Below are 21,065 nucleotides of genomic sequence, written 5' to 3'. Positions count from 1 at the left end.
GAAAATACCTGTAGAAGAGGCATAATGCAGCAATAGAATGTATCTGGGAATGTGACTGGACGGGAGAGGGTCACCCAAATGTGGGAACAGTATTCTAAAGTGGGGTGGATTTGAGCTTGTGTCAGGAGTTGAGCAGAAGAGGAGTACTGTTTAGAACAGAAAAGAATACAAAGTCTTTTGGAGGCTGAAGAAGCTATAGACTATGTGTTTGTCAGGATAAATTGGATGTGAAAGTTGAACATGCTAGATCTCTCCTTTCTAAGGAGAGTAAATTGGTCCCTGTTGGTAAGAGGAATATTTTCAAAAGTGAGGGAAAAAGTAGAATGGTCTTTCTTTCTAGAAATGAGACAGCGGAATTGTTTTCCTATAATTGTTTCTGCCGACCACCACTACAGCTAGATTTGTAGTGGTGGTGGGCGGCGGTAGATGGTGTTGGTGTAGTTGCGGTCAGTTGGTGGATTGAGTGGCGGAGACAGAGTTGTAGAGCAGGTGCCCTCCCTCGATGAGTCTTTGGACTCCCTGGAGGTGTCTAATAATAATATACGTACTATATAAAAAAATCCCATAAGTCTGGTAGAGCTCCGAATGGAGTTGATGCTGACCACAGAATCGTTTGGTCTAGGACCCACCTTTTATATAGATACCATTTTAAATTTGAGTGCCTATTAAGGAAATGTTGAAGTGTTCCTACATTGTGCCTCCCATCTCTATCAAAAATTTGGGAAAGACATCCTTAATAGTTATAAACCTTTTTTATGTATTAATTTTATAACTACTGTATAATGATCATGCTGCTTATTTCTCACTTATGAAATCCATTGTTATTCTGTCATTTTGAATTGTGAGTTATGATGAAGATAATCTGCAAGTTACAGATTGAAATATTTGATTATTTAGATTACATGCTCTTATAATCTGCTCCATGATTTGTCAGTGGAATGAATGAAGTGTACTATACACAGCAAAGCTGTTAATATGATTAGTGGTGATTGAGAGTAGGTCATTTATGTATAGGAGAATAAGGCTAGGTGATGCAACAGACCCCCTTCCCCCGAGGCACATCCCTGCATTCGTGATGAAACTTGAAGAGAGACAGAGCTGGCTATCCTATTACAGAGTTGCTAGTAGACTGAAGGATGGAAGTTTACTGAGCAGGCCTTTATGTGAGGCATGATGAAAGCTCTGGAAGTGACAATAGTGACAGCTCATAATTCTTTGAAACTTTCCATTGCATATGTCCACTGGTGGGTGATGTGAACTAAGAGATTAGCTGTATATCAACAGTGGTAGAATCCATTCTGCTTCAGTCTGTCTCCATAGGAATCCCTTATGGAGAGACAGGTCAAGATCAAAGATTTGTGTGTTTCAAATTTCAGTTGATGTGCAGAGAAGAGGGAATTTGACAGCAACTTATAGTTTACAAAAAACATTTATGGTAAATGCTTAAAAAATTTTTTTCAGAAGAAGCTGTGCAAGATTGCGGTGCAAGGACATCTCTTCTGGAAGAGTTTTTAATGAGTTGGAAGGATTATTGCCAAGGGCAAGTCATTAGTGGTTTAGGTAGGCAATATGTATTAAAATTCAAATATCACACACATTTAAAAAAAAATTCAAGTTAAGAAGTTAATAGTTTTAATAAATTAAAGACTTAATTCAGTATGTTAGTCAAGTAAATAATTATTTAATATCCGACTAGTTTCACTGACTAATATCCGTCAGCATTTTCAGGGATACACTGGTAAGCAATGGAAAGTAACAAAAACTAAGAAACTAACCGACAATTCTAAAAATTATATATAAAGTATCACTGTGCGTGATACAATATGCATGTCACAAGTACAACGTTTTATTTGTTGAGATATGTATTGTGATATTTATTGTAATTTTCATGAAAGTTCATTTCTTTTTGGTTAAATGATCTAATTAGAGTTTTCCATATATCCAGTAGGATTAGGCCTTGATTCTTATTTAAGTTGCCTGTTGAACGGGCGACTGTAGCAGCTTCTTTGAATGTTCTGGAATGGTAGTTCTCTTCTGTGTAGGGTATATGACTCATATCCCATTCAATATTATGGTTGGCAGAGGCAAAATGGGAAGAAGGGCCTGATATATCTTGTCTGTTATTCCTTACATAGCTTATGTATTCTTTCTTTCTTGTTTCAAAACGTCTAGATGTCTGTCCGATGTAATTGATGCCACATAAACAGGGTATGCTGTAAATTCCAGAGTATTTGTAGAAAGGATGGCTATCTTTCGAGGATCTTATAAACTTTTGAATGGTCTCAATAGGTTTGAAGGTTACTCGGATATTGTATGGTTTTAGAAGAAGAGCTAATTTTTTGGATATGGTACTAACAAATGAAATTGTTATAGAGCTGATGTATTGGGTTTTATCTTGTCTTTGTGGTATGTCATTAAAGAGAATCTTGTTGATGAGTCTTGTAGGGTAGCCATTTAGGGATAGATCTCTGGATATTTTCATTAATTCTTCTTGGAAGTCGCCAGGGTCTGTGGACACTGTATAGCTCTTTTTTTTAAGCATATGGATAATGCTGAGTTTCTGGGATATGTGGTGAGATGAGTCGAAATGGAGGTAGCGTCCAGTGTTGGTAGGTTTTCTATATACCGACAGGTTGATGCTATTGTCAGTTTGTTTCTTAATAAGGACGTCTAGGAATGGAAGTTTATTATCTTTTTCTAGTTCCAATGTGAACTTGATAGTGTTGTGGAAGCAATTAATTGTATTTAGATAATCCATTAGTTCTTTTTTTTGTGATTCCAAATGATGAAGATGTCGTCAACATACCTAAACCATGTGGTTGGTATAAAATAAAACGTACTTGCAACACACATATTGTATCACGCACATTGATAACTTTATATAATTTTTAGAATTGTCGGTTAGTTTCCTAGTTTTTGTTACTTTCCATTGCTTACCAGTATATCCCTGAAAATGCTGACAGATATTAGTCAGTGAAACTAGTCTGATATTAAACAATTATTTACTTGACTAACATCCTGAATTAAGTCTTTAATTTATTAATACTAGTGGTCAAGAAAAAAGGTCATAATAGTTAATAGTTTTATTTTGTGAAATAGAACTATTTCACTGTATGCCATAAACGAGATGTTTTGAAATGTTATTTTTATTTTGGGCCACTGAAGTCTTGCTTAGATATAAAATAAATTTACTTAAATTAGTTATTAGAGCATAATTTTAGTTTATATTTTTTGAAGTGTTAATTTAATAAAATTAAAATTTTATAGTTTTATATGACCTGACCAATTTGGAAATGCTTGTGCTATTTGTATCCAGATGCATTTTAAAATATTCATTATGATGTCACAAGAATAAAGCAAAAGTCAACATCGTAATTCACACGGAGGAATGATTAAGGGAACTCACCTCGGTGTATATACTTAATGAAATGAAGAAATGTTAAAAATTCTACTTCTTTCATAATAAAATAAGAGGAATTTATATTATTTGTCTGAGCTTCTTTGTCAGCATTTCAAGCAAACTGCTGAGACCAGTAGTTGCAATGCATAATGGCTGACTGAACCATAAGTTGCTCTACTGTATTTCCAAGTATATATGGAAGTAAAAAGAATGTTAACAGATACTGTTTAGCATTCAGCATTTCAGAAGGAAGAAGAAGAGAACAGAGCAGGAGGAGAAGAATTGTGGAGTTTGTTTTCACTATATGAAAATTGAACAGAAATCAGAAGGAAAGTTAGAAATGGAAGATTGAGAGAGGAAATCCTTTAAAAGAGAGATAAGTGCAGTGTTTTTTTATAATCATTAATCCATATGAGATTTATTCAGTGAAAACCAAAAGAAACTTTATTGCTCTTCAATTCATATAGAAATGGGTCTGGTAAAGTTTGTTTTATTTAGGATTCTCAATTTGAGGAGGTGATTTAAAGCTGTTGATATGATTTTAGTTATTTCTTCAATGAAGTATACTGAGACTTATGCATAGAAAGTAAATTTGTTCTGAAGTGATAAAACTGTTGATATGGTCTCAATAGTTTATTCAGTGTAGTTTGCTGTGATTTTCATATAGAAAGTGAATTAAGTTATTGATGTGTTTTGGATAAAAACAAGATATACTGTATTTAAGTAATCTGTGACTTAAGATGCAAGAAGAATTTAACTGTCTTATATTACTGTTATATAGGAAGCAATTTTTGTGTGAATTCAAGAGTAGTTCTATAGGAAGCAAGAAACAAAAGTTTGTGAAGTTTTGCCCATAAAGGATAATTCTCAGCTTATGATAATTGAAGGGAAGCTGTGTTTTATTTATGCTGTTTCGAAGTGGTGGTTTAAAGAATATTTTGGCACTTGCATGATTAAGTTACATTGATTTTGTTGTATAAATTTTAATATTTTTTTTAAATTTAAATATTTTTCTTTTTGTTATAAAGATGTCAGAATACTTGAAATGTTATGTGGTTAATTAAGAAAAGTTATGTGGGACATCCTGAGATATAAATCTGTGCATGAGTTTGAGTTGTAGTTTAGTTTCATGTGTTTTCTTTTTTATTTTGAAGTTCAGAGAACCACTCAGAAGGGAGGGAATGATTTACTAATGGTGGAATTGGGATAATTAGCACAAGAAGGAAAGTAAAAAAAGAATACTTCTGCACCCAGTTTGTCAGTGAATGAGTTTGTGAAGCAGAAGTATAATAGTCATTGAAGGTGAAGTGTGAGATGCATTGATAAATAATAAAGATAGATCCTCTATGATCGGTCTTTGTATTTCATGGAGATGTGAGATGCATTGATAAATAATAAAGATAGATCCTCTATGATCGGTCTTTGTATTTCATGGAGATGCTTAGGATGATATTAATAATTTGTTACTTTCTGCCATATAGTTTTTTTTTTTTTTTTTTTTTTTTTTTTTTTTTTTTTTTTTCAGGAGTTATATTGCATGCCCTCTTACAACTATCATCATCATGCATATCAAGGATTTAAGCCTAGCATGGCCTGTTCCGGCCTTAGAAGTCATCGTGAGGACATCCTGGTTTTCTTTTTCCTAATGGCTTGTGCTTTAAGGCTTGTTTTGGTAATCTTTCTGTTTTCATTCTTCGAACGTGTTCCATCCATTTATGTTTATATTTTTTAATTTTTTCTATTACTGGTTCTTGGTTTAATTCTTTCATAATTTCTTCGTTTTTTTTGTGATCAAATAGGGTATACTTTGCAGTTTTTCTCATAAACTTCATTTCTGCTGTTGTTAATCTTTGTTTGTCTTTTTGTTTTATTGTCCAGATTTCGCTTCCATACATTAAGACCGGTAGGGCTAATGTATTGTATACTTTTAGTCTGGTTTGTTTTTGAACTAGGTTTGGTTTAAATATAGAGTTAATTACACCTGTTATTTTTAAATATTTTGCAATTTTTACATTTATATCTTTTTCATTTTCATATATGATCATACATCCTAGGTAATTAAATGAATTCACCTGTTCTAAGATCTTGTTATCTATTACTATTTTTGTTCTTGCTGGATCTTGTCCTTTAAAGGCCATAGTTTTTGCTTTTTCGGTTGATATTATCATACCATAATCTTTGGATATCTCATTTAGATCTAAAATAGCTTTCTGTAGTTTATCTTCAGAATTTGTAATTATTATTTGGTCGTCGGCAAAGAGGAGAGTGTTTAAGTTTACTGTAGAAGAAAGTTTAATTCCTTGATGTAAATTTTTGTTCCATTTTATTATTATTTCATTTAAGTAAATATTAAAAAGAGTTGCTGAGAGGGGATATCCCTGTTGGACCCCTTGGTTTATCTCTCTCCTATATGATAGCTCGTGATTTAATCTTATTTATATTTGATTATTTTCATATATACTTGTGATAGCTTTTAGGATATTATTTGGTATTTGTCTTTCTTTTAATATGTTAAATAATGTTTCTTTTAACTTTGTCAAATGCTTTTTCAAAGTCAATAAATGCAATATGTATTTCTAAATTGTATTCTCTTCTTTTCTCTATTATTAATTTTAGGCAAAAGGCCAGGTCTATACATGATCGTCCTTTTCTAAATCCATTCTGTACTTCTAAAATAAAGTTTTCGGAATATTTAAGATTTTGCTATAAATTTTGTAACAGGAATTTAGTATACTGATACCTCTATAGTTTTTAGGGTCATCTCTATTACCTTTTTTAAAGATAGGAATCACAGTTGCTTTTTTCCATTCTATTGGGGGTATACCAGTTGAATAAATTTTATTTAAAAATAATAAGTCTTTCTTTGAATCTAGTTCCTGCATATTTATATAGTCTTGAACCTAGTTTATCTTCTCCAGGTGATTTTCCGTTTCTTGTTTCTTTCAGGCTGATTTCTAATTCTTCTTTAGTTATTTCATTTTCATTTTCGTTAATTGTTTGCCAATTGTCTTTTTTAAAATATTTGTCTGTCCACAATTCTGTGAATTATTTTAGAAATTCTTCTAATTTCAAATCAGTGTTTAATTTTGTTTTCTTTGGTATCTGCATTTAAGTGTTTCAAAATTTTATATACATTGGGTCTTATTTTATATAAATCATGTTCTAAATTATAAACAAATTTGTTCCATGATTCTCTGCCTTTTTCTGACTTCTCTTTTAGCTACGACTTATTCTTTTATATTCTATTTAATCTTTTACTGCTTAACCATTTGTGATAGGCTTCTTTTTTCTTTTTGATTATTTCTTTCATTGTATCATCCCAGATCTTCAGTTTTTACCTTTCATTGAATTTTTTGGTCTTTCCTAAGCTTTCATTTGATGCTGCATTTCGTTTTTATATTAAGCCTTTCTATTTCTCCATTTTGTTTTATTTTGTCTAGATATTGGCTAATTCTTTGTTCATATAGCCATTGTACATTTGTGTCATTCAATAGTCTAGTTTTATAAACAAATGTTTCAATTTTTCTTTCTGTTCTTGTTACTTGTAGCCATTTAGATGGTAATCTTAATTTTATTTTAACAAGGAAGTGGTCACTGCTTATTTCATATCCTCTGTGAACTCTAACATCTAGTGAAAATTTTGATGTCTTTTCATTTAGTATAAAGTAATCTAATATTGATTTCCATCCTCTTGCTGCCCAAGTATATTTATGTATGTCGCAAAAGCGCCTCCGTAGCGCAATTGGAAGAACGACGGTACATTGCGCCCTTCGATTGGAATAGGCCTAAATTCGATTCTCGTCGCGACGGGAGGAATCTTTATCTGGTCGATTTCAATCGATGGTGAGTTAGCCGATCTCATACGGAGGTAGCAGGGTTTTTTCTCCCGGAAACTCGGGTTTTTCATCCCGCATACATACAAATCGGCCCTTCAGAACACACGCAATTTACAGACAAAAATTACTAGTTGTGGTGGTGTTGGAGGTGGGCGGTAGATGGCGTTGATTCGTAGTAGAGGTAAGGTGTAGAGACAGTTGAAGATGTCCTCCCGCGATGAGTCTTCGGACTCCTTGGAGGTATCAGGAATAATAATAATAATGTCTTTATGTTTATAGAAGGAATTCATTATTTTTAGGTTATTATAAACTACAAAGTCAATCAATTTTTTACCATTCCTGTTTAGAGTATGTTCTCCATGTATTCCTATATTATTATTAATTTTCGTGTTTCCAACTCTCCCAACTATATTTTATTGAATTTCAATGTTTGTTATTTATTCTGATGAATACTTTATGACGGGGAAAAATGATTTTAGTTTAAAATTTTGTCTCTTTTCATAGTATCTTACTACTGTTATTCCATATGATAATGAGCAAGGACTGCCTGACAATAAGACATTAGAGTTTCTTATTAAAAGTAAGTATATTCATTTATGTTGTTGATGATTCAATCTTTTTTAAAATTTGTAATAAAAAGAATATCCTATAATGCTGTGTGATTGCTTATCTTGGCATATTATATTAGAATGGTGCCCTCCCACCTGATTTTGTGAAAGAAAAGCAAAAAGAGAGGTCCAAAATTCATTGCTGATGTATAAGACCTGCTGAGTAATAGCTTTTAGATGAATTCTTATATATTTTCCAGAATGTACACATTTTATTTATGGTGGTAGTAAGGACTTTTACTACCACAAAACACTATAAAAATAAAATAAAAACAGTATAAAAGTTATGTGGGAAAATGTCATGAGTAAATAATGTGAATATTAGAGTGCAAAATATATGCTATAAGAGATCTTAATTGTTTAACCTTAGCAGACTGTCTTTTGATAAATTGTAATCTGTAGAAGGGGGGGAAAGGAAAGATGTGGTACTTCACATTGAAACAAATCCTTTGCCATATGTTGTTCCCCTTGACCCTGGGATGTGTGGATATAAAGTAGTCAGGAATAACTATAATCATTGCTCACCTTATGACAGAGTTTCATTCTAATGATCCCATTGTAACCCAAAAAGGTAATAAGTCAGAAATCACTGTATGAACCACAAGGTTAAGTTAACATACTGAACATTAATGAACAACTGTTCTGTTATATTTATAGCCAATTTTACTCTTTGCTTACATTGAAATAATATAGCATATAAATTATAAAATTTTGATATTCAGTCATGTAATAAATAGTGAAACGTGTGTTTAGTGCACTTATTAGTAAAATAATTAGCAGGAAACAAGTCGAGAAAAGTAATTCTTCAAAGTTGATGCCGTATTAATTGGAAATTCATCAAAATAGGCAGGAGAAACTTTATAATTAACAACCAATTTACGAATTGCAACAAAGTATTCTGAGGATGATTCATCAGATGCATCACTTATGAAAAATGTAGCCTCATTTTCAGGGAATGAGATGACAACAGGAGTGAGCATCAATAAAAAAAATTATACATTATATTGAACTTGGTCGGCATAGGTTTCCCTGTTCTTTTCTGTGTAAATCTGTACATAGCAAGCAGTTGCAACATACTACTTTGATAATCTCTTCATCCATATTAGAATCCATTTCCTCAAACAAAACTGCCTTATTAACAGAGACAAAAAGCCTCTGCCAATTTTTTTCACTTAACTTTTTTTGGAGACCCTATTTCCTCTTTTTATTCAACTGTTTTTTTTTTCTCCTCTTTCATTTGTTCTTCTGCAACTTTCTGTGCTTCTAGCTTTATAAGATCTTCATTAAAGTAAATGAAGCCAAGAAATTATATTCTTGGTTTCATCCTTTATCTGATTATAAGCAAACAAAGTTTGCACATGAAGTAACTTTACAACTGGGCTACTTGTATACAGAGGCTAATGACTTCACATTAGTTGCCGTAGTATCCCATAATGCAAGACAAATATCCTTACAGATATACAGTAAAACCCCTTTTTTACACTTTTCAGGGGACTGATGGAAAAAAGTGTAAATAGCAGGAAATGTAAAAAAAAACGTTTAAATAAGGCTAAAAGATGACTTGCTGCTAGTATGTGAGTCTACATAACAGATTACAAAATTTAATAACTGAAAATAAATGAATTTACAATTTCTTACATTTATCTATTTAAAATAATCTTTATTTGTTGATTGTTTTTTTTTGACATCGCACCAGATTGCTTTGCATTGAGTTCAGTGCTTGACCTGTTTTTTTTACTATCATGTTCAAAGTGGACATGGAGAGTCCAAGATCTTTTGCTAAATGCACACGTGTTCCAGAATGCCAATCTACACATCGCAGAATTGTCATCTTTTCTTCTACCGAAATACATTTTCTGTCTTTTTTTTTCTCCATGTTACTAACATGGATAATCCACCACTGCAACTTGAAAGCAACTTTCACACGCTAAATTACGTAGCAGAAATTCTGCAATATCAATTCATAATGTGATTGAAAAATCACAGTATCGCTCATCACTACATTACTGTGGCAAGCATACAGGTCACCCTGATTGCGGAAATGAAACTACAGCTGAAAGTAAGTAACGCCATCTGGGAACAGAAATGTGCAGATTTCCACAGCAATCAATTTGAAAATCAGTATTGCCACCCGAGAAAAAAATGCAAATCACAGGAAATAACGTCCACATCAAGTTATTAATGGCGGGAAAACAATACATCGTAAGAATAGGCCTTAAGACAGGACCAATGGAAAATGACGTAAATGGCAGGAAAACGTAAATTACGGGAATGTAAAAACGGGGTTTTACTGTATATATGATTCTGAGTAGTATGAGAAAGATCACTACCCAGACCAGTTTCCATTTTTGAGGTTTCATCAGTGGGAGCTAGACCCAGAAAAGATACCAAGGTCCTTATCCTTATAAGGACTGGCTTAAAGGGGCGAAGCAAGAATGCTTTTCATCTTCTCCGTTATCTGTAGAGGACAGTGTAGGGATAAGGTATTATTGAGCAATTAAAGCTCTGATCATGGCAGGAGGGTAACAGCAATAGCCGAGCCTCAGTTAGAGCTTCACTGGCTACAGCATTGCCATCCATTACCCTCCAAGGGTATTGGATTGAATGAATCAGTCACCGCATCTCACGGGCGATTGATTTATTCAATCAGGGTAAGATACCAAGGTTGAAGTAATGCAGAAGTCATATATTTCCCTTATTCAAGTAGTCAAAAGGTGTCACACCTTATTACTAAAATACTCTGGAGTAGAGCTAGTTGTTGAAAGTTTTTCATTTGGTTATATTATAAGTTAAAGATGCAAAGAAATTATATTCTTTGTTTCATCCTTCATCCAAGTGTAAGCAAACAAGTTTGCATGTGAAGTAACTTCACAATTGGGCTTGTATATAGAGGCTAATGACTTCACATTAGTTGCATTAGTATCCCATAATGCACGGCACATATCCTTACAGGCACGTATAATGCTATGCATTATGAGAAGATTCCACTACCCAGACTGATTTCAATCTTTATTTAGGTCTCATCAATGGGAGCCAGACCCAGAGAAGATGCCAAGGTTGAAGTAATGCAGAAGTCATATATTTCCATAACATTTCCATAATCAAGTGAAAAAAAATTTGCAACAGCTAGCTCAAATCCAGATTCTTTTAGTAATAAGGTGTCATACCTTTTGACTACTTGTATATTGGAAATATATGACCATGCTTGGTTTCAAAATGACGTTTAAGAAGGGAAGGCTTCATCGAATGTTTTGATAGCTTTTCATAACAAATCACACACTGGGGAACAGGTGCAATTTCTTCTGCAATGTATGTGAAACCATATGATAAATAACTAAGATTATATTTACGTTGTGCTGTACAGGGATTTTTGTTGCATTCTTGTACAATGATGTCCTCTGTCAGTTGATTAGGATTCAAAGTAGCTTCTGGCAGAGAAGAATTGTTTCCCCTGCTTACACTCATTTCTCTCTTTGATCTTTTTGAGGACCTGCTCGTTAACTACTTATTCATGTTCCAGTTTCTATCCTCTGGCAGAAACTACATATAAATATGACAATTTCACAAATAAAATCTCACATTCAAAGACAATAATCTAACACCACTACTTTCTTAACTGTAACTGCGGCTCTTGGCTAAACAAACGACAATGGACAAACTGTTTACTATTGTTGTCTGATCAAATATATTCGAGTTACTTTCTTCCATTGTCATTTGATTAATACTTATTAAATTCAAATTGAATTTCCATATTATTTTTGTATATTATTATACAAAAGTTTTTAATGATAATGTGAAATCTAATTGTTTTCATTTAGTTGCATGAAATATTTGAAGTAGAACTGTTAAATATTTGTGCATATATTTTTAATTCTCAACTCATGTTGCAAGTAAAAAAAAAATGTTAATTTACCCTTTTATTTTATACTCTGTTTTCGTACCACCCGACAGTGGCTCATGTACCACCAGTGGTACGAGTGCCATAGGTTGAGAATCCCTGGTTTAAATAATGAAATAAAGGAAAAACAACCACACTTGTCGAAAAAGAAGATTCTTTTTCACTACGAAGTTCTTTTTCATTTACGCTACGAAGTCCTTTCGCATCCTCCCTATTCTCCAGATTTGGCTCCCTCAGACTACTATCTGTTTCCAAACATGAAAAAATGGTTGGCAGGAAAGAGATTTTCAAACAATGAAGTGATTGCCAAAACAACTGCCTATTTTGAAAAGTTGGACAAATCATACTATATGGACGGGATCAAAAAACTCGAGCATCGTTGGACTAAGTATATAGACCTCAGAGGAGACTATGTTGAAAAATAAAAAATGTTAGTCTCAAAAAATTATGTTTTCTTCATTTTTGCACGGACTTATCGAACAACCCTCGTATTTTTCATAGTTAATATGATTGCAAAATTTCAGTACTTTAAAAAGTTAATAGAAGTTCTGTGAGATTAAAAATTAAAACTGTAGCCATTTGAAGAAAAATTATACTTCATTTTTATTGCTGAAATTTAGGATTATGTATATACATGCTAATTATCGTTAAACAGTCTTCTGCATTTAAGGAAAATGCCTAAGTTTTCAAAAACCTTATTTGAGCAAAGGATAATAAATATCAGTTATTATTTAATACGAAATAGGTAAATATGTTGGAAATCATCTGTTTTTTTTTTTTTTATAGCAAGAATAATGAATAACATTGTGATATTTCTGGATTCATGTAGGTAGCATATTGTTTTGTTGTTTTTCATGCTCATCTCTCAGACATGAAAGGTTGTTAATTTGTATTACATAAGTAAACATGGTTCTATTAATAAGGATAAATAATGCATATACAAAAACAAACATGACCAGTAAGGGGGGGAGGAACTTTATTTGGAGTGTTCAATATTAATTTCTTAAAATTAATATAGAATGCTTACAACATAAAATGAATATGCATATATAAAGGAAACTGATGCCAAAAACACTTAAGTGATTAATTGCAAAGATTGCTTTCATTTTCTTTCCCCCTCCTCCATGGTGCCTATATGACAGCTATTGTATTTGTGCTACTTTATTTGTACAAAGTGAATGTACTCTAGTGATGCAGTTTCGTGAATGTTTATAATGGAAGAATAAAACTATTTCTTAATATATTTCCTGACAGCCATATTTGATGTCCAATACTTTTAAAGAAAAAGGAGAATTTTTTTTTTACTGAATTCCATGATTGTATTTATTTTTCTCTTGCAAAGTTAGGATTCTCCCCTCCCCCAGGACACACATTCAGGTACCCAAAGCCAACTCTGACAGATATTTGCCTGATGGTGATGCTTGTTTCACCATTCTTTGCCATTTCTCACTGTCCATTGCCAGGTGACTCAACTCAAGCCAACTCTTTCCACACTACTCCTTCACATCATCTACTCACTTGCCTCAGCCATTCTCTTCTCTTTATACATCCACTGTGCCAAGCATCAAGTTTTGGTTTTTCTGCTGTTATCCATTCTGCAGATATGTCCAAAAAGCTTTAGTTTCCTTCAAATGATTTTGTGTATTAGATTTATTCATTGGCTTCAAAAGAACTAACATGTTTTTTTGAAGCCCATATTCATTTCACAGTCTTTGGCCATTACCCACGTCTCTCACACCAATAGAGAGCAATTCTGACTATGCATATTTCTAGCAGTCCCAGCTTTATGGAAAGGCTCAGTGATTTACTTTCCATATCTTGTCCATTGCATCATGAAACCTGTTGTCATTCCCTGCAACTGGGGATCCAAACTAGCTCTTGTTAATTTTATCTAAACAATAAGAGCTATGGTCTTCATATTTGATAACTAGCTTCCTCTCATGCCAACTTAAAAAATAAAATTATATAAAAGCATTATGAGGTTTTCCCCTTCTCTACACCTGGGGATAAAAACTCAGTTCTTGAGGATTTTATCATAATCTTAAAGCACAGGTGGCTAACAGCAGGCCCGTAGCGTGATTTTGTGTGGCCCGCAGCAGGATAAAAACTATATTAAATTGTATGTATTATAAATTTAGCTATTAATTTCAACCGCAGATTTTCTGATTGATATACTAGTTATACTCATTATTTCTGATGACGGAAACACTTTATATTCTCAACACGGAATCAAAATTGCTTTAAAAACATTACTCAATTTATAAAATCTACTGCTTCTCTGTGCAAGTTGTAATAGTGGGGGGGGGTAGATTTCTATGTGCTCCAGAGTAATGCATCATCGAAAGTCACTTGCTCTGATCTGGTTACAGTGATCAGTTTCAAGTAGTTTATATTATTCTCCAAGTAGTAAAATGATTTAGCAAATATAGTAAGTCAATACATATTAGTATTGTCTTGAAAAAATGCAGAGTTTATTTTTATTTAAGTTCTGTCTAAAAGTGTGTGGCCCGTGATGCTACCCCTCATCATATATTGGCCCTCATATAGAATGATGTTGGCCATGCCTGATCTAAAGCATTGCAGGATTTTTATCCCACTGCTCTCCACTAGACAGTTCCCAGACCCAAAACTCTTGAAGATTTTATTTAAACAAAAAGGCTACTGCCTCCATATTTGCTTCACATTGTCATTAATGGCTTAAACCTTTATTGTATCTAAACCAGTGGTGGCTCGTGGCTTGAAATCATGGAGGTGCTGCAACTTTCAAAATATACATACACGCTGTAAGTACAGTGTATACGTGTTTGGATAAAATATCAAAATGATGGTAAAAATTTTTTAAAAAATTAAACATGAAAAAATATTTTTTATTATCGATAAAATTATACAGTTTAGTATAATTCAAAATTACTTAAAAATAAAATTCATTCCTTTAATTGTAATTCAAGGAATGGATTTACAATTTTTGGACATTACAATTAAATCTTTTAATTGTAATGTCCAAATATTTAAAGAGACGGAGTAAACATGATAAGAACACTCTATTACTGGTGCAAACCGCATATAAACAACAGTGGAACTGTGCAACGGACAGTGTCGCATTATGCTAATAGCTTGCATCTCATTATGACGTGCATATGCTTGTGCACGTAGCAGTATGACAATGTGATAAACACAGTGCTGCTAGTGCCCTCCTAAGTGCTACAAGATGGATTTTTATTATTTTTTATACAAAATGAGAGAATTGTATAGGATTTTTGATGATAAAATTAAATATTACAAGCAAATATAAATAAATTAATAAATATATTTAAATATATCGAGAAAAATTGGGGGCTGCAGTTCCGCAGTGCCTATGCACGAGCCGCCCCTGATCTAAACAAAAGACCTATGATTTTCAAATTTGGTATGTAACCTTCTTTTTATCAGAACTTAAAGCATTTATTGTCCCTCCAACAACCCTAAACCTCAGCTAAGAGCTCAGAAAAAATTTCTTAATTTTGTGTGATAACTTTTATCAACACAAAATCATTTCTGTCATAAATTGCTATATGTTACAATTTCTAGATTTAAAACTTAAATCAAAAATTTTAGACTACTGCTAAGATCACTTATTTACAATAGAACTGTATTGTGCATTTCATTTTCAGCAGCCAATTAAATGAAACATCTGCTGCTAGGGTCATACAACTCTCAAAAATTGTTTTAAGTAGTTGTTTAAGAGATACTTGTGCCATGAGAGATTTCTTGAATTAACATGAAAAAATACAAAGATAAGTAATACTATTTATTTAAGGCCATATATTTCAGCCTGAATATTACAGGCCATCTTCAGTGGTGTCAACATAATTACAAAATAGAATTAATATTCGATGTTGTCATCCTAGTCATCTGCTAGCTAGTGAATTCATTTTGCTGTAGTAGTTGGTCTGTTTGAACTGCTGCTGTTTTCAATAATGAGCTTAAAATTGCATTGTTACTATGGGACATTGACTTGGAATTTTCCATAAGTAGTTGTAATGTGCCATAACATATTACACTACATACTGCTTTTTTGCATACTTATAGTTAGGCAAGGAAAGCTAAAAACTTCAGAGACTATATCACCAATCTCCAGAGAACATACAGCATTTGTCTGTTGTATGTTCTCTGATCTCATCTCATTTATACGATGAGTTAACTTTCATTAAATTAAAATGTCCTCATAAAGATTTGAATTTTGTATTTGAATCTTCGTTTTTCCAGTCGGAAGGCGGCATCACTAATAACTGTGCTATGAAGGCATGCTGTATTCTTTCACACACACACACACACACACACACACACATATAGAAAATAGTACATTTTAATCGTGTTTGGTTAGATAGATGTTACAGCAAAAGCAACAGTATTGATTGTGGGATATTCTCAGATTGTTTGACTAGTTTTGCGAAATAAAAATCCTGCCGTCTAAATTACTGTATACCATGAATTCTCATGTCAAAGTAGAAAAATGACAATAAATAAAACAGCTTAAAAATTCGAAGGGAAATGGAGGAAGGGGGAAAAAAAACTGAATCCACAGTAAGTATTGTAAGAACATTGCAATAATTATACAAATCAGTATTTACTCATATTCAGAGTATTGCAAAAAAAAGAATTCCAGAAATTTCAATGTAAATATTTATTTAAAAGAAGAAAAATTAAAATGGAGCAGTATCAAGTAGTGTAAATAATATTTGACTAATTATTGTCTTAAGGGGTGCTTAAGGGTCAAGCTGTATAACTGAGAGGAGACCTCCACATAGCCTTTAAAGGAATGCAGAGAACCGACCAGGGCTTCTGATCTAATGTCCAATCCTCACCACCTCATGGTGCACCCTGTTGGGTATCTACCTGGATAGTGAATGAACGAGGATGGGCTGGCAATCTGGGATTTAGCCGACTAAATTGTATTCTTATTGGCTTAAACCAATATACAAAATGATGATACAACATGACAAAATTTCATGCCGGCTGGGGTCTCACCCGGATAAACAAGGCCCCCCCCCCCCGTTGTTTTCGCCAGAGAACCAGGGCGAACAGCAAAAAGTCAGCTACTGGAACAAATCTGACAGCACACCCCCAACTCAACATCACCAGAGTTAAAGATCAGTACTATCAACATAAGAAGCCTGAATGGCAAAGAAATGGAGTTAGCTGAGGAATTAGATAAGTACCAGATCAACATAATAGGGGTGACTGAAACAAAAAAAGACAAAAACTGGTGTGATCTTTCTGAGCAATAAATACAAAACGTTATATTCAGGCAATGACAATCAAGGAAAAGAAGGGGTGGCCATAGTATTCAACACTAAATACGAGGCTAATCTTCTTGAATGGCAGGCAGTCTCAAGTAGAGTGATGTGGGCAAATATCAGAATGGGGAACTGGACAATGAGACTTATTTGTGCCTATGGTCCCACAGAAGGCTCTACTAAGGTAGAAGTGGATGAATTTTTTGAGGCTCTAGAGAAAGCTACCGACACAATGAAAAAGGAAAAGTTGGTCCTTGTTGGGGATCTAAATAGCATAATAGGAAGTGATTGTGAGACATACAAAAATGTTTTGGGAAAATTTGGAGAAAAGAGCAAAGCTAATAAAAATGGCAAATACCTGCTGGATTTCTGCTCAGGACATGGACTGGTTATTACTAACACCATGTTCCAACATAAAAATGTGCACAAATTCACATGGAGAGAAGAGGCAAGGAATAAGAAAGGTCTCTCATTGACTATGTTATTGTTGATAGTGATGTTTTCTCCCTGGTGCAGGACACTAGAGTGTACACAGGATTTGAAATTGGAAGCGATCACTATTTAGTCTTGAGCGGGATAAAATTGAATTTCATATCGAAAAGAATGACATGTAAGAAAGTTTTAAAGTGAATAAAAGTTGAGCAGCTCTCAGATGTGAACTGTAGACTAAAATACACAAAGATTATTGAAGAAAAAATGAAAGAGTTTGAGAACAGCAACCAAACCTTGGAGACTCAGAGGCAAGATCTGAAGAAAACATTGATTGATTCAACCAGAGAAGCATGTGGTGAGGTTGTCTGCACGGATAGAAAAATCAAAACTCCATGGTGGACACAAAAAGTTAAAGAGGCAGTGAAGGAAAAGAAGAAAGCATATCAAAAGTTCCTGGCAAATAAGTCAGCTTGTGCTCTTACAGAATACAGAGACAAATGTATGAAAGCTAAACTGTGTAAAACTAGCTAAACAAAAGTCATGGGAGGACTTTGACAAGAACATAGAAAATAAATATCTAGAAGGTGGCAAAATATTCTGGCAGTTGTTGAACAAGCTTAGAAATGGAGGAAAGAGTGCTGTAAAAGGAGTTAGAGATGATAAAGGTGACATGAAAACAGGAGAAAAATATATCCTTGAAGTATGGAGTAATTACTTCGAAAAATTGCTAAATGAAACAAGCAGTGATAGCACAGTGGTAAAAATCATTCAACAGGCATTCAGTCAGGAATACATATCCATACTTGAAGTAGAAAAAACCATCAAAGGCCTGAAATATGGAAAGGCAGCAGGAGTAGTTGATATTCGACCAGAAATGCTGAAGTATGGTGGTATAAAAGTCTTACGGTGGCTGCACTGCATAGTTCAGAAGGCCTGGACAAAGGGATGAATTCCCGATAATTGGAGTAGAGCTCTAATAGTACCCATATATAAAACGGGAAATAAATCTGAATGTGAGAATTACAGAGGTATTTCCCTACTGAGTGTTCCAGGCACGATTTATGCCAGTATACTTGAGAAACGGTTGAAAAGAATTGTGGAAGAAAAGCTTGGTGAAGAACAAGCTGGATTCAGGCCAAATAGAGGCTGTCAGGATCAGATCTTCACTTTACGACAAGTAGTCGAGAAAGCATGGGAATATAACAAAGATCTGTATTTAAGTTTTGTCGATTTGGAAAAGGCATATGACAAGGTGCCAAGAGAGAAGCTATTCAATACACAACAGTTATATCGTGTCAATCGGGCATTATATCAAGCAATACTTAGTCTTTATTTGGTTGCAAGTCAGTAGTTAGAATTGAAGGAAGTACAGGAAGATGGTTTAATGTTAAATTTGGTGTGAGACAAGGATGTACATTATCCCCTCTGTTATTCATTATCTATATGGATCACATTGTGAAGGAAAGTGGTATTAAACATGATATCAGAATTGGAGATGTTAATGTTAGTTCTTTGCTTTATGTGGACAATGTTATACTTCTAAATAATTCCGCTATAAGTTTGCAAGATTCCCTGACTAAATTGAATAACTGTTTGTAATAGATATGGTATGATGGCAGCAATAAAAAGACAATGAAAATAGGTAGAATCATTGAAAATGTCAACTGTGTTTTGAATGGGGGAACCTGTGGAACAAGTAAAACATTTCAGCTACAGTCAGAATACTAAATTAGCTGTATACAAGACAGTGTTCAAACCAGTTTTAACTTATGGATCTGACAGCTGGGTCTGAAGTAAAACACTTGATCAAAGACTAGAGACTGCAGATATGAGCGTCCTGAGAAAGATTAGGAGCATAAACAGATGGCATCAATGGCAATATCATATTAAAAACGAGGATATTAGGAAAGAACTTGACATTGTCAGCATCCAGGAATGCGTTAGCAGAGCTAATCTCAGGTGGTATGGTCACTTGAACAGAATGGGCGAGGAAAGAGTAGCAAAACAAGTGTTCTCTTGTTTTGCTACTCTTTTGCTAGGTTGGCAGGAAAACGACCCAGAGGAAGACCAAGATATAGGTGGATTGATACGGTACAAAGTGCCTTAGACGATAGAAATATAAGATCTGATAATGTTGGAGTCTTGACAAGTAACAGACTGATTTGGAGGAAAATTGTTGATAGGAAGTTAGTAATGATGTAAATTTTTCATGTAGTACTATCATATCCTGTACACCTCTTGAGGGTACATGTCGGGAATTTGATGATGATGATGACTAATTGTTGTGATTAACCTTGAGGATTTGTGTGTTTTGGGTTGTTAAGGTATTAGAGAAATTGGTGAGGACTAGAATTTAGGGTTGATAATAGCGGTATTCTTTATGATGGTCAGCATGGGTTTGTTGGGGGGGGGGGTCATGTTTCAGCAATCTGCTCATGTATTACAACATGGTGACAAATTCACTCATCACTCATCCCCTGCTTACAATAAAGGAGATGCATATGCAGTGGTGTACTTTGATTTTTCAAAGGTCTCTGATAGACTGCCACATAACAAGCTAGTAGCTAAACCGAAACAGATGGGATTAGATAACAGACTGAAGTTGGATAGTTGATTGGCCATTGGACAGATATCAGCAGGGTTGTATATGGAGGAGTGGTATTCCAAAAGAGAGAGGTCACTAGTGTTGTGCCACAGCAATGTATGTTGAGGCCATTATTGTTTAATGTGTATGTGAATAACATTTGGACCAGCTTAACTGGATATGTGCAGCTGTTTGCTGATGTTGGGAAGGCTATGAGAAGTAGAGCAGGCATTGTGGCCTTTGCAGGAGGATCTGAATAGGCAAATGATAAGAGCTGTCAGTTTAATGTTGAAAAGTGCAGGTCTTGAAATTTGGTAGACAAGGTTGGGATGCAGAGTATACAATTAATATAGAAATTTTGAAGGTGGAGGAGATGAGGGATCTGGGAGTGATGGTGGACAGAGCCTTGAAGTTTACGAGTTACATTACTAAAATTGTAAGAACATACCAACGGATTATGGCAATAAAGAGGAGGACATTGACATGCAGAAACAAAGAAGTTATGGTTCCCCTGTATAAGACTGTTCATGCCACATATAGCATGAACAGTCTATGCACAGATTTGGCCACCTGGTTTTCAGAGGAATGAGGATGTATTGGAGAAGGTGTACTAAATTAGTGTCAGGTCTATGGAATGTCAGATATGAGGAGAGATGGAGGGAATACAACTTACAGAGCCTTGTGAATAAAAGAAAAAAGGGGAATATGATTGTGACATAAGTTGGTGAAGGATTGTCATCAGATTACTGTTGAGAAGGTATTTCATATAGTAGAGGGAGGTAGGGATAGTACTAGAGGCTATCCATGGAAGATGTATAAGGAAGGAAGGTATATAAGTAAGCAGGGGAGGCAGAAGAGGGTTCTTTGCATGAAGAGTGATTGAGTGGAATGCATTGTCTGGTGTTGTGAGTGCAGAAACTGTGAATAGGTTCAAGGCACAGCTTGATCTTTTGGCATGAGAAAGTATAGACCTCTCTATTTATTTAATTATTTAATAATAATTTCTTAAGAACTGGACAAGTTATTCCTTT

General features: G+C 34.0%; 1 protein-coding gene across 2 annotated transcripts in view; it reads left to right on the top strand.

Annotated features, from left to right (window-relative positions):
* The window catches only part of LOC150102574 (fasciculation and elongation protein zeta-2-like), a 226,412-nt gene that overhangs the window by 180,515 nt on the left and 24,832 nt on the right, over nt 1–21,065 (top strand). For both annotated transcript variants that reach the window (XM_090398834.1, XM_090398833.1), the window contains one exon: nt 7,741–7,816. In XM_090398834.1, the coding sequence (XP_090254960.1) occupies nt 7,741–7,816 (76 nt within the window). The remainder of the gene's footprint in view (nt 1–7,740; nt 7,817–21,065) is intronic.

Source organism: Typopeltis vanoorti, chromosome 10 (genome assembly GCF_054136105.1).
Source record: "Typopeltis vanoorti isolate ZY-2024b chromosome 10, IOZ_Tvanoo_1.0, whole genome shotgun sequence".
NCBI lineage: Eukaryota > Metazoa > Arthropoda > Arachnida > Uropygi > Thelyphonidae > Typopeltis > Typopeltis vanoorti.
The sequence above is the reverse complement of the archived record's forward strand: the minus strand, read 5'-3'. Positions and strand labels throughout refer to the sequence as shown.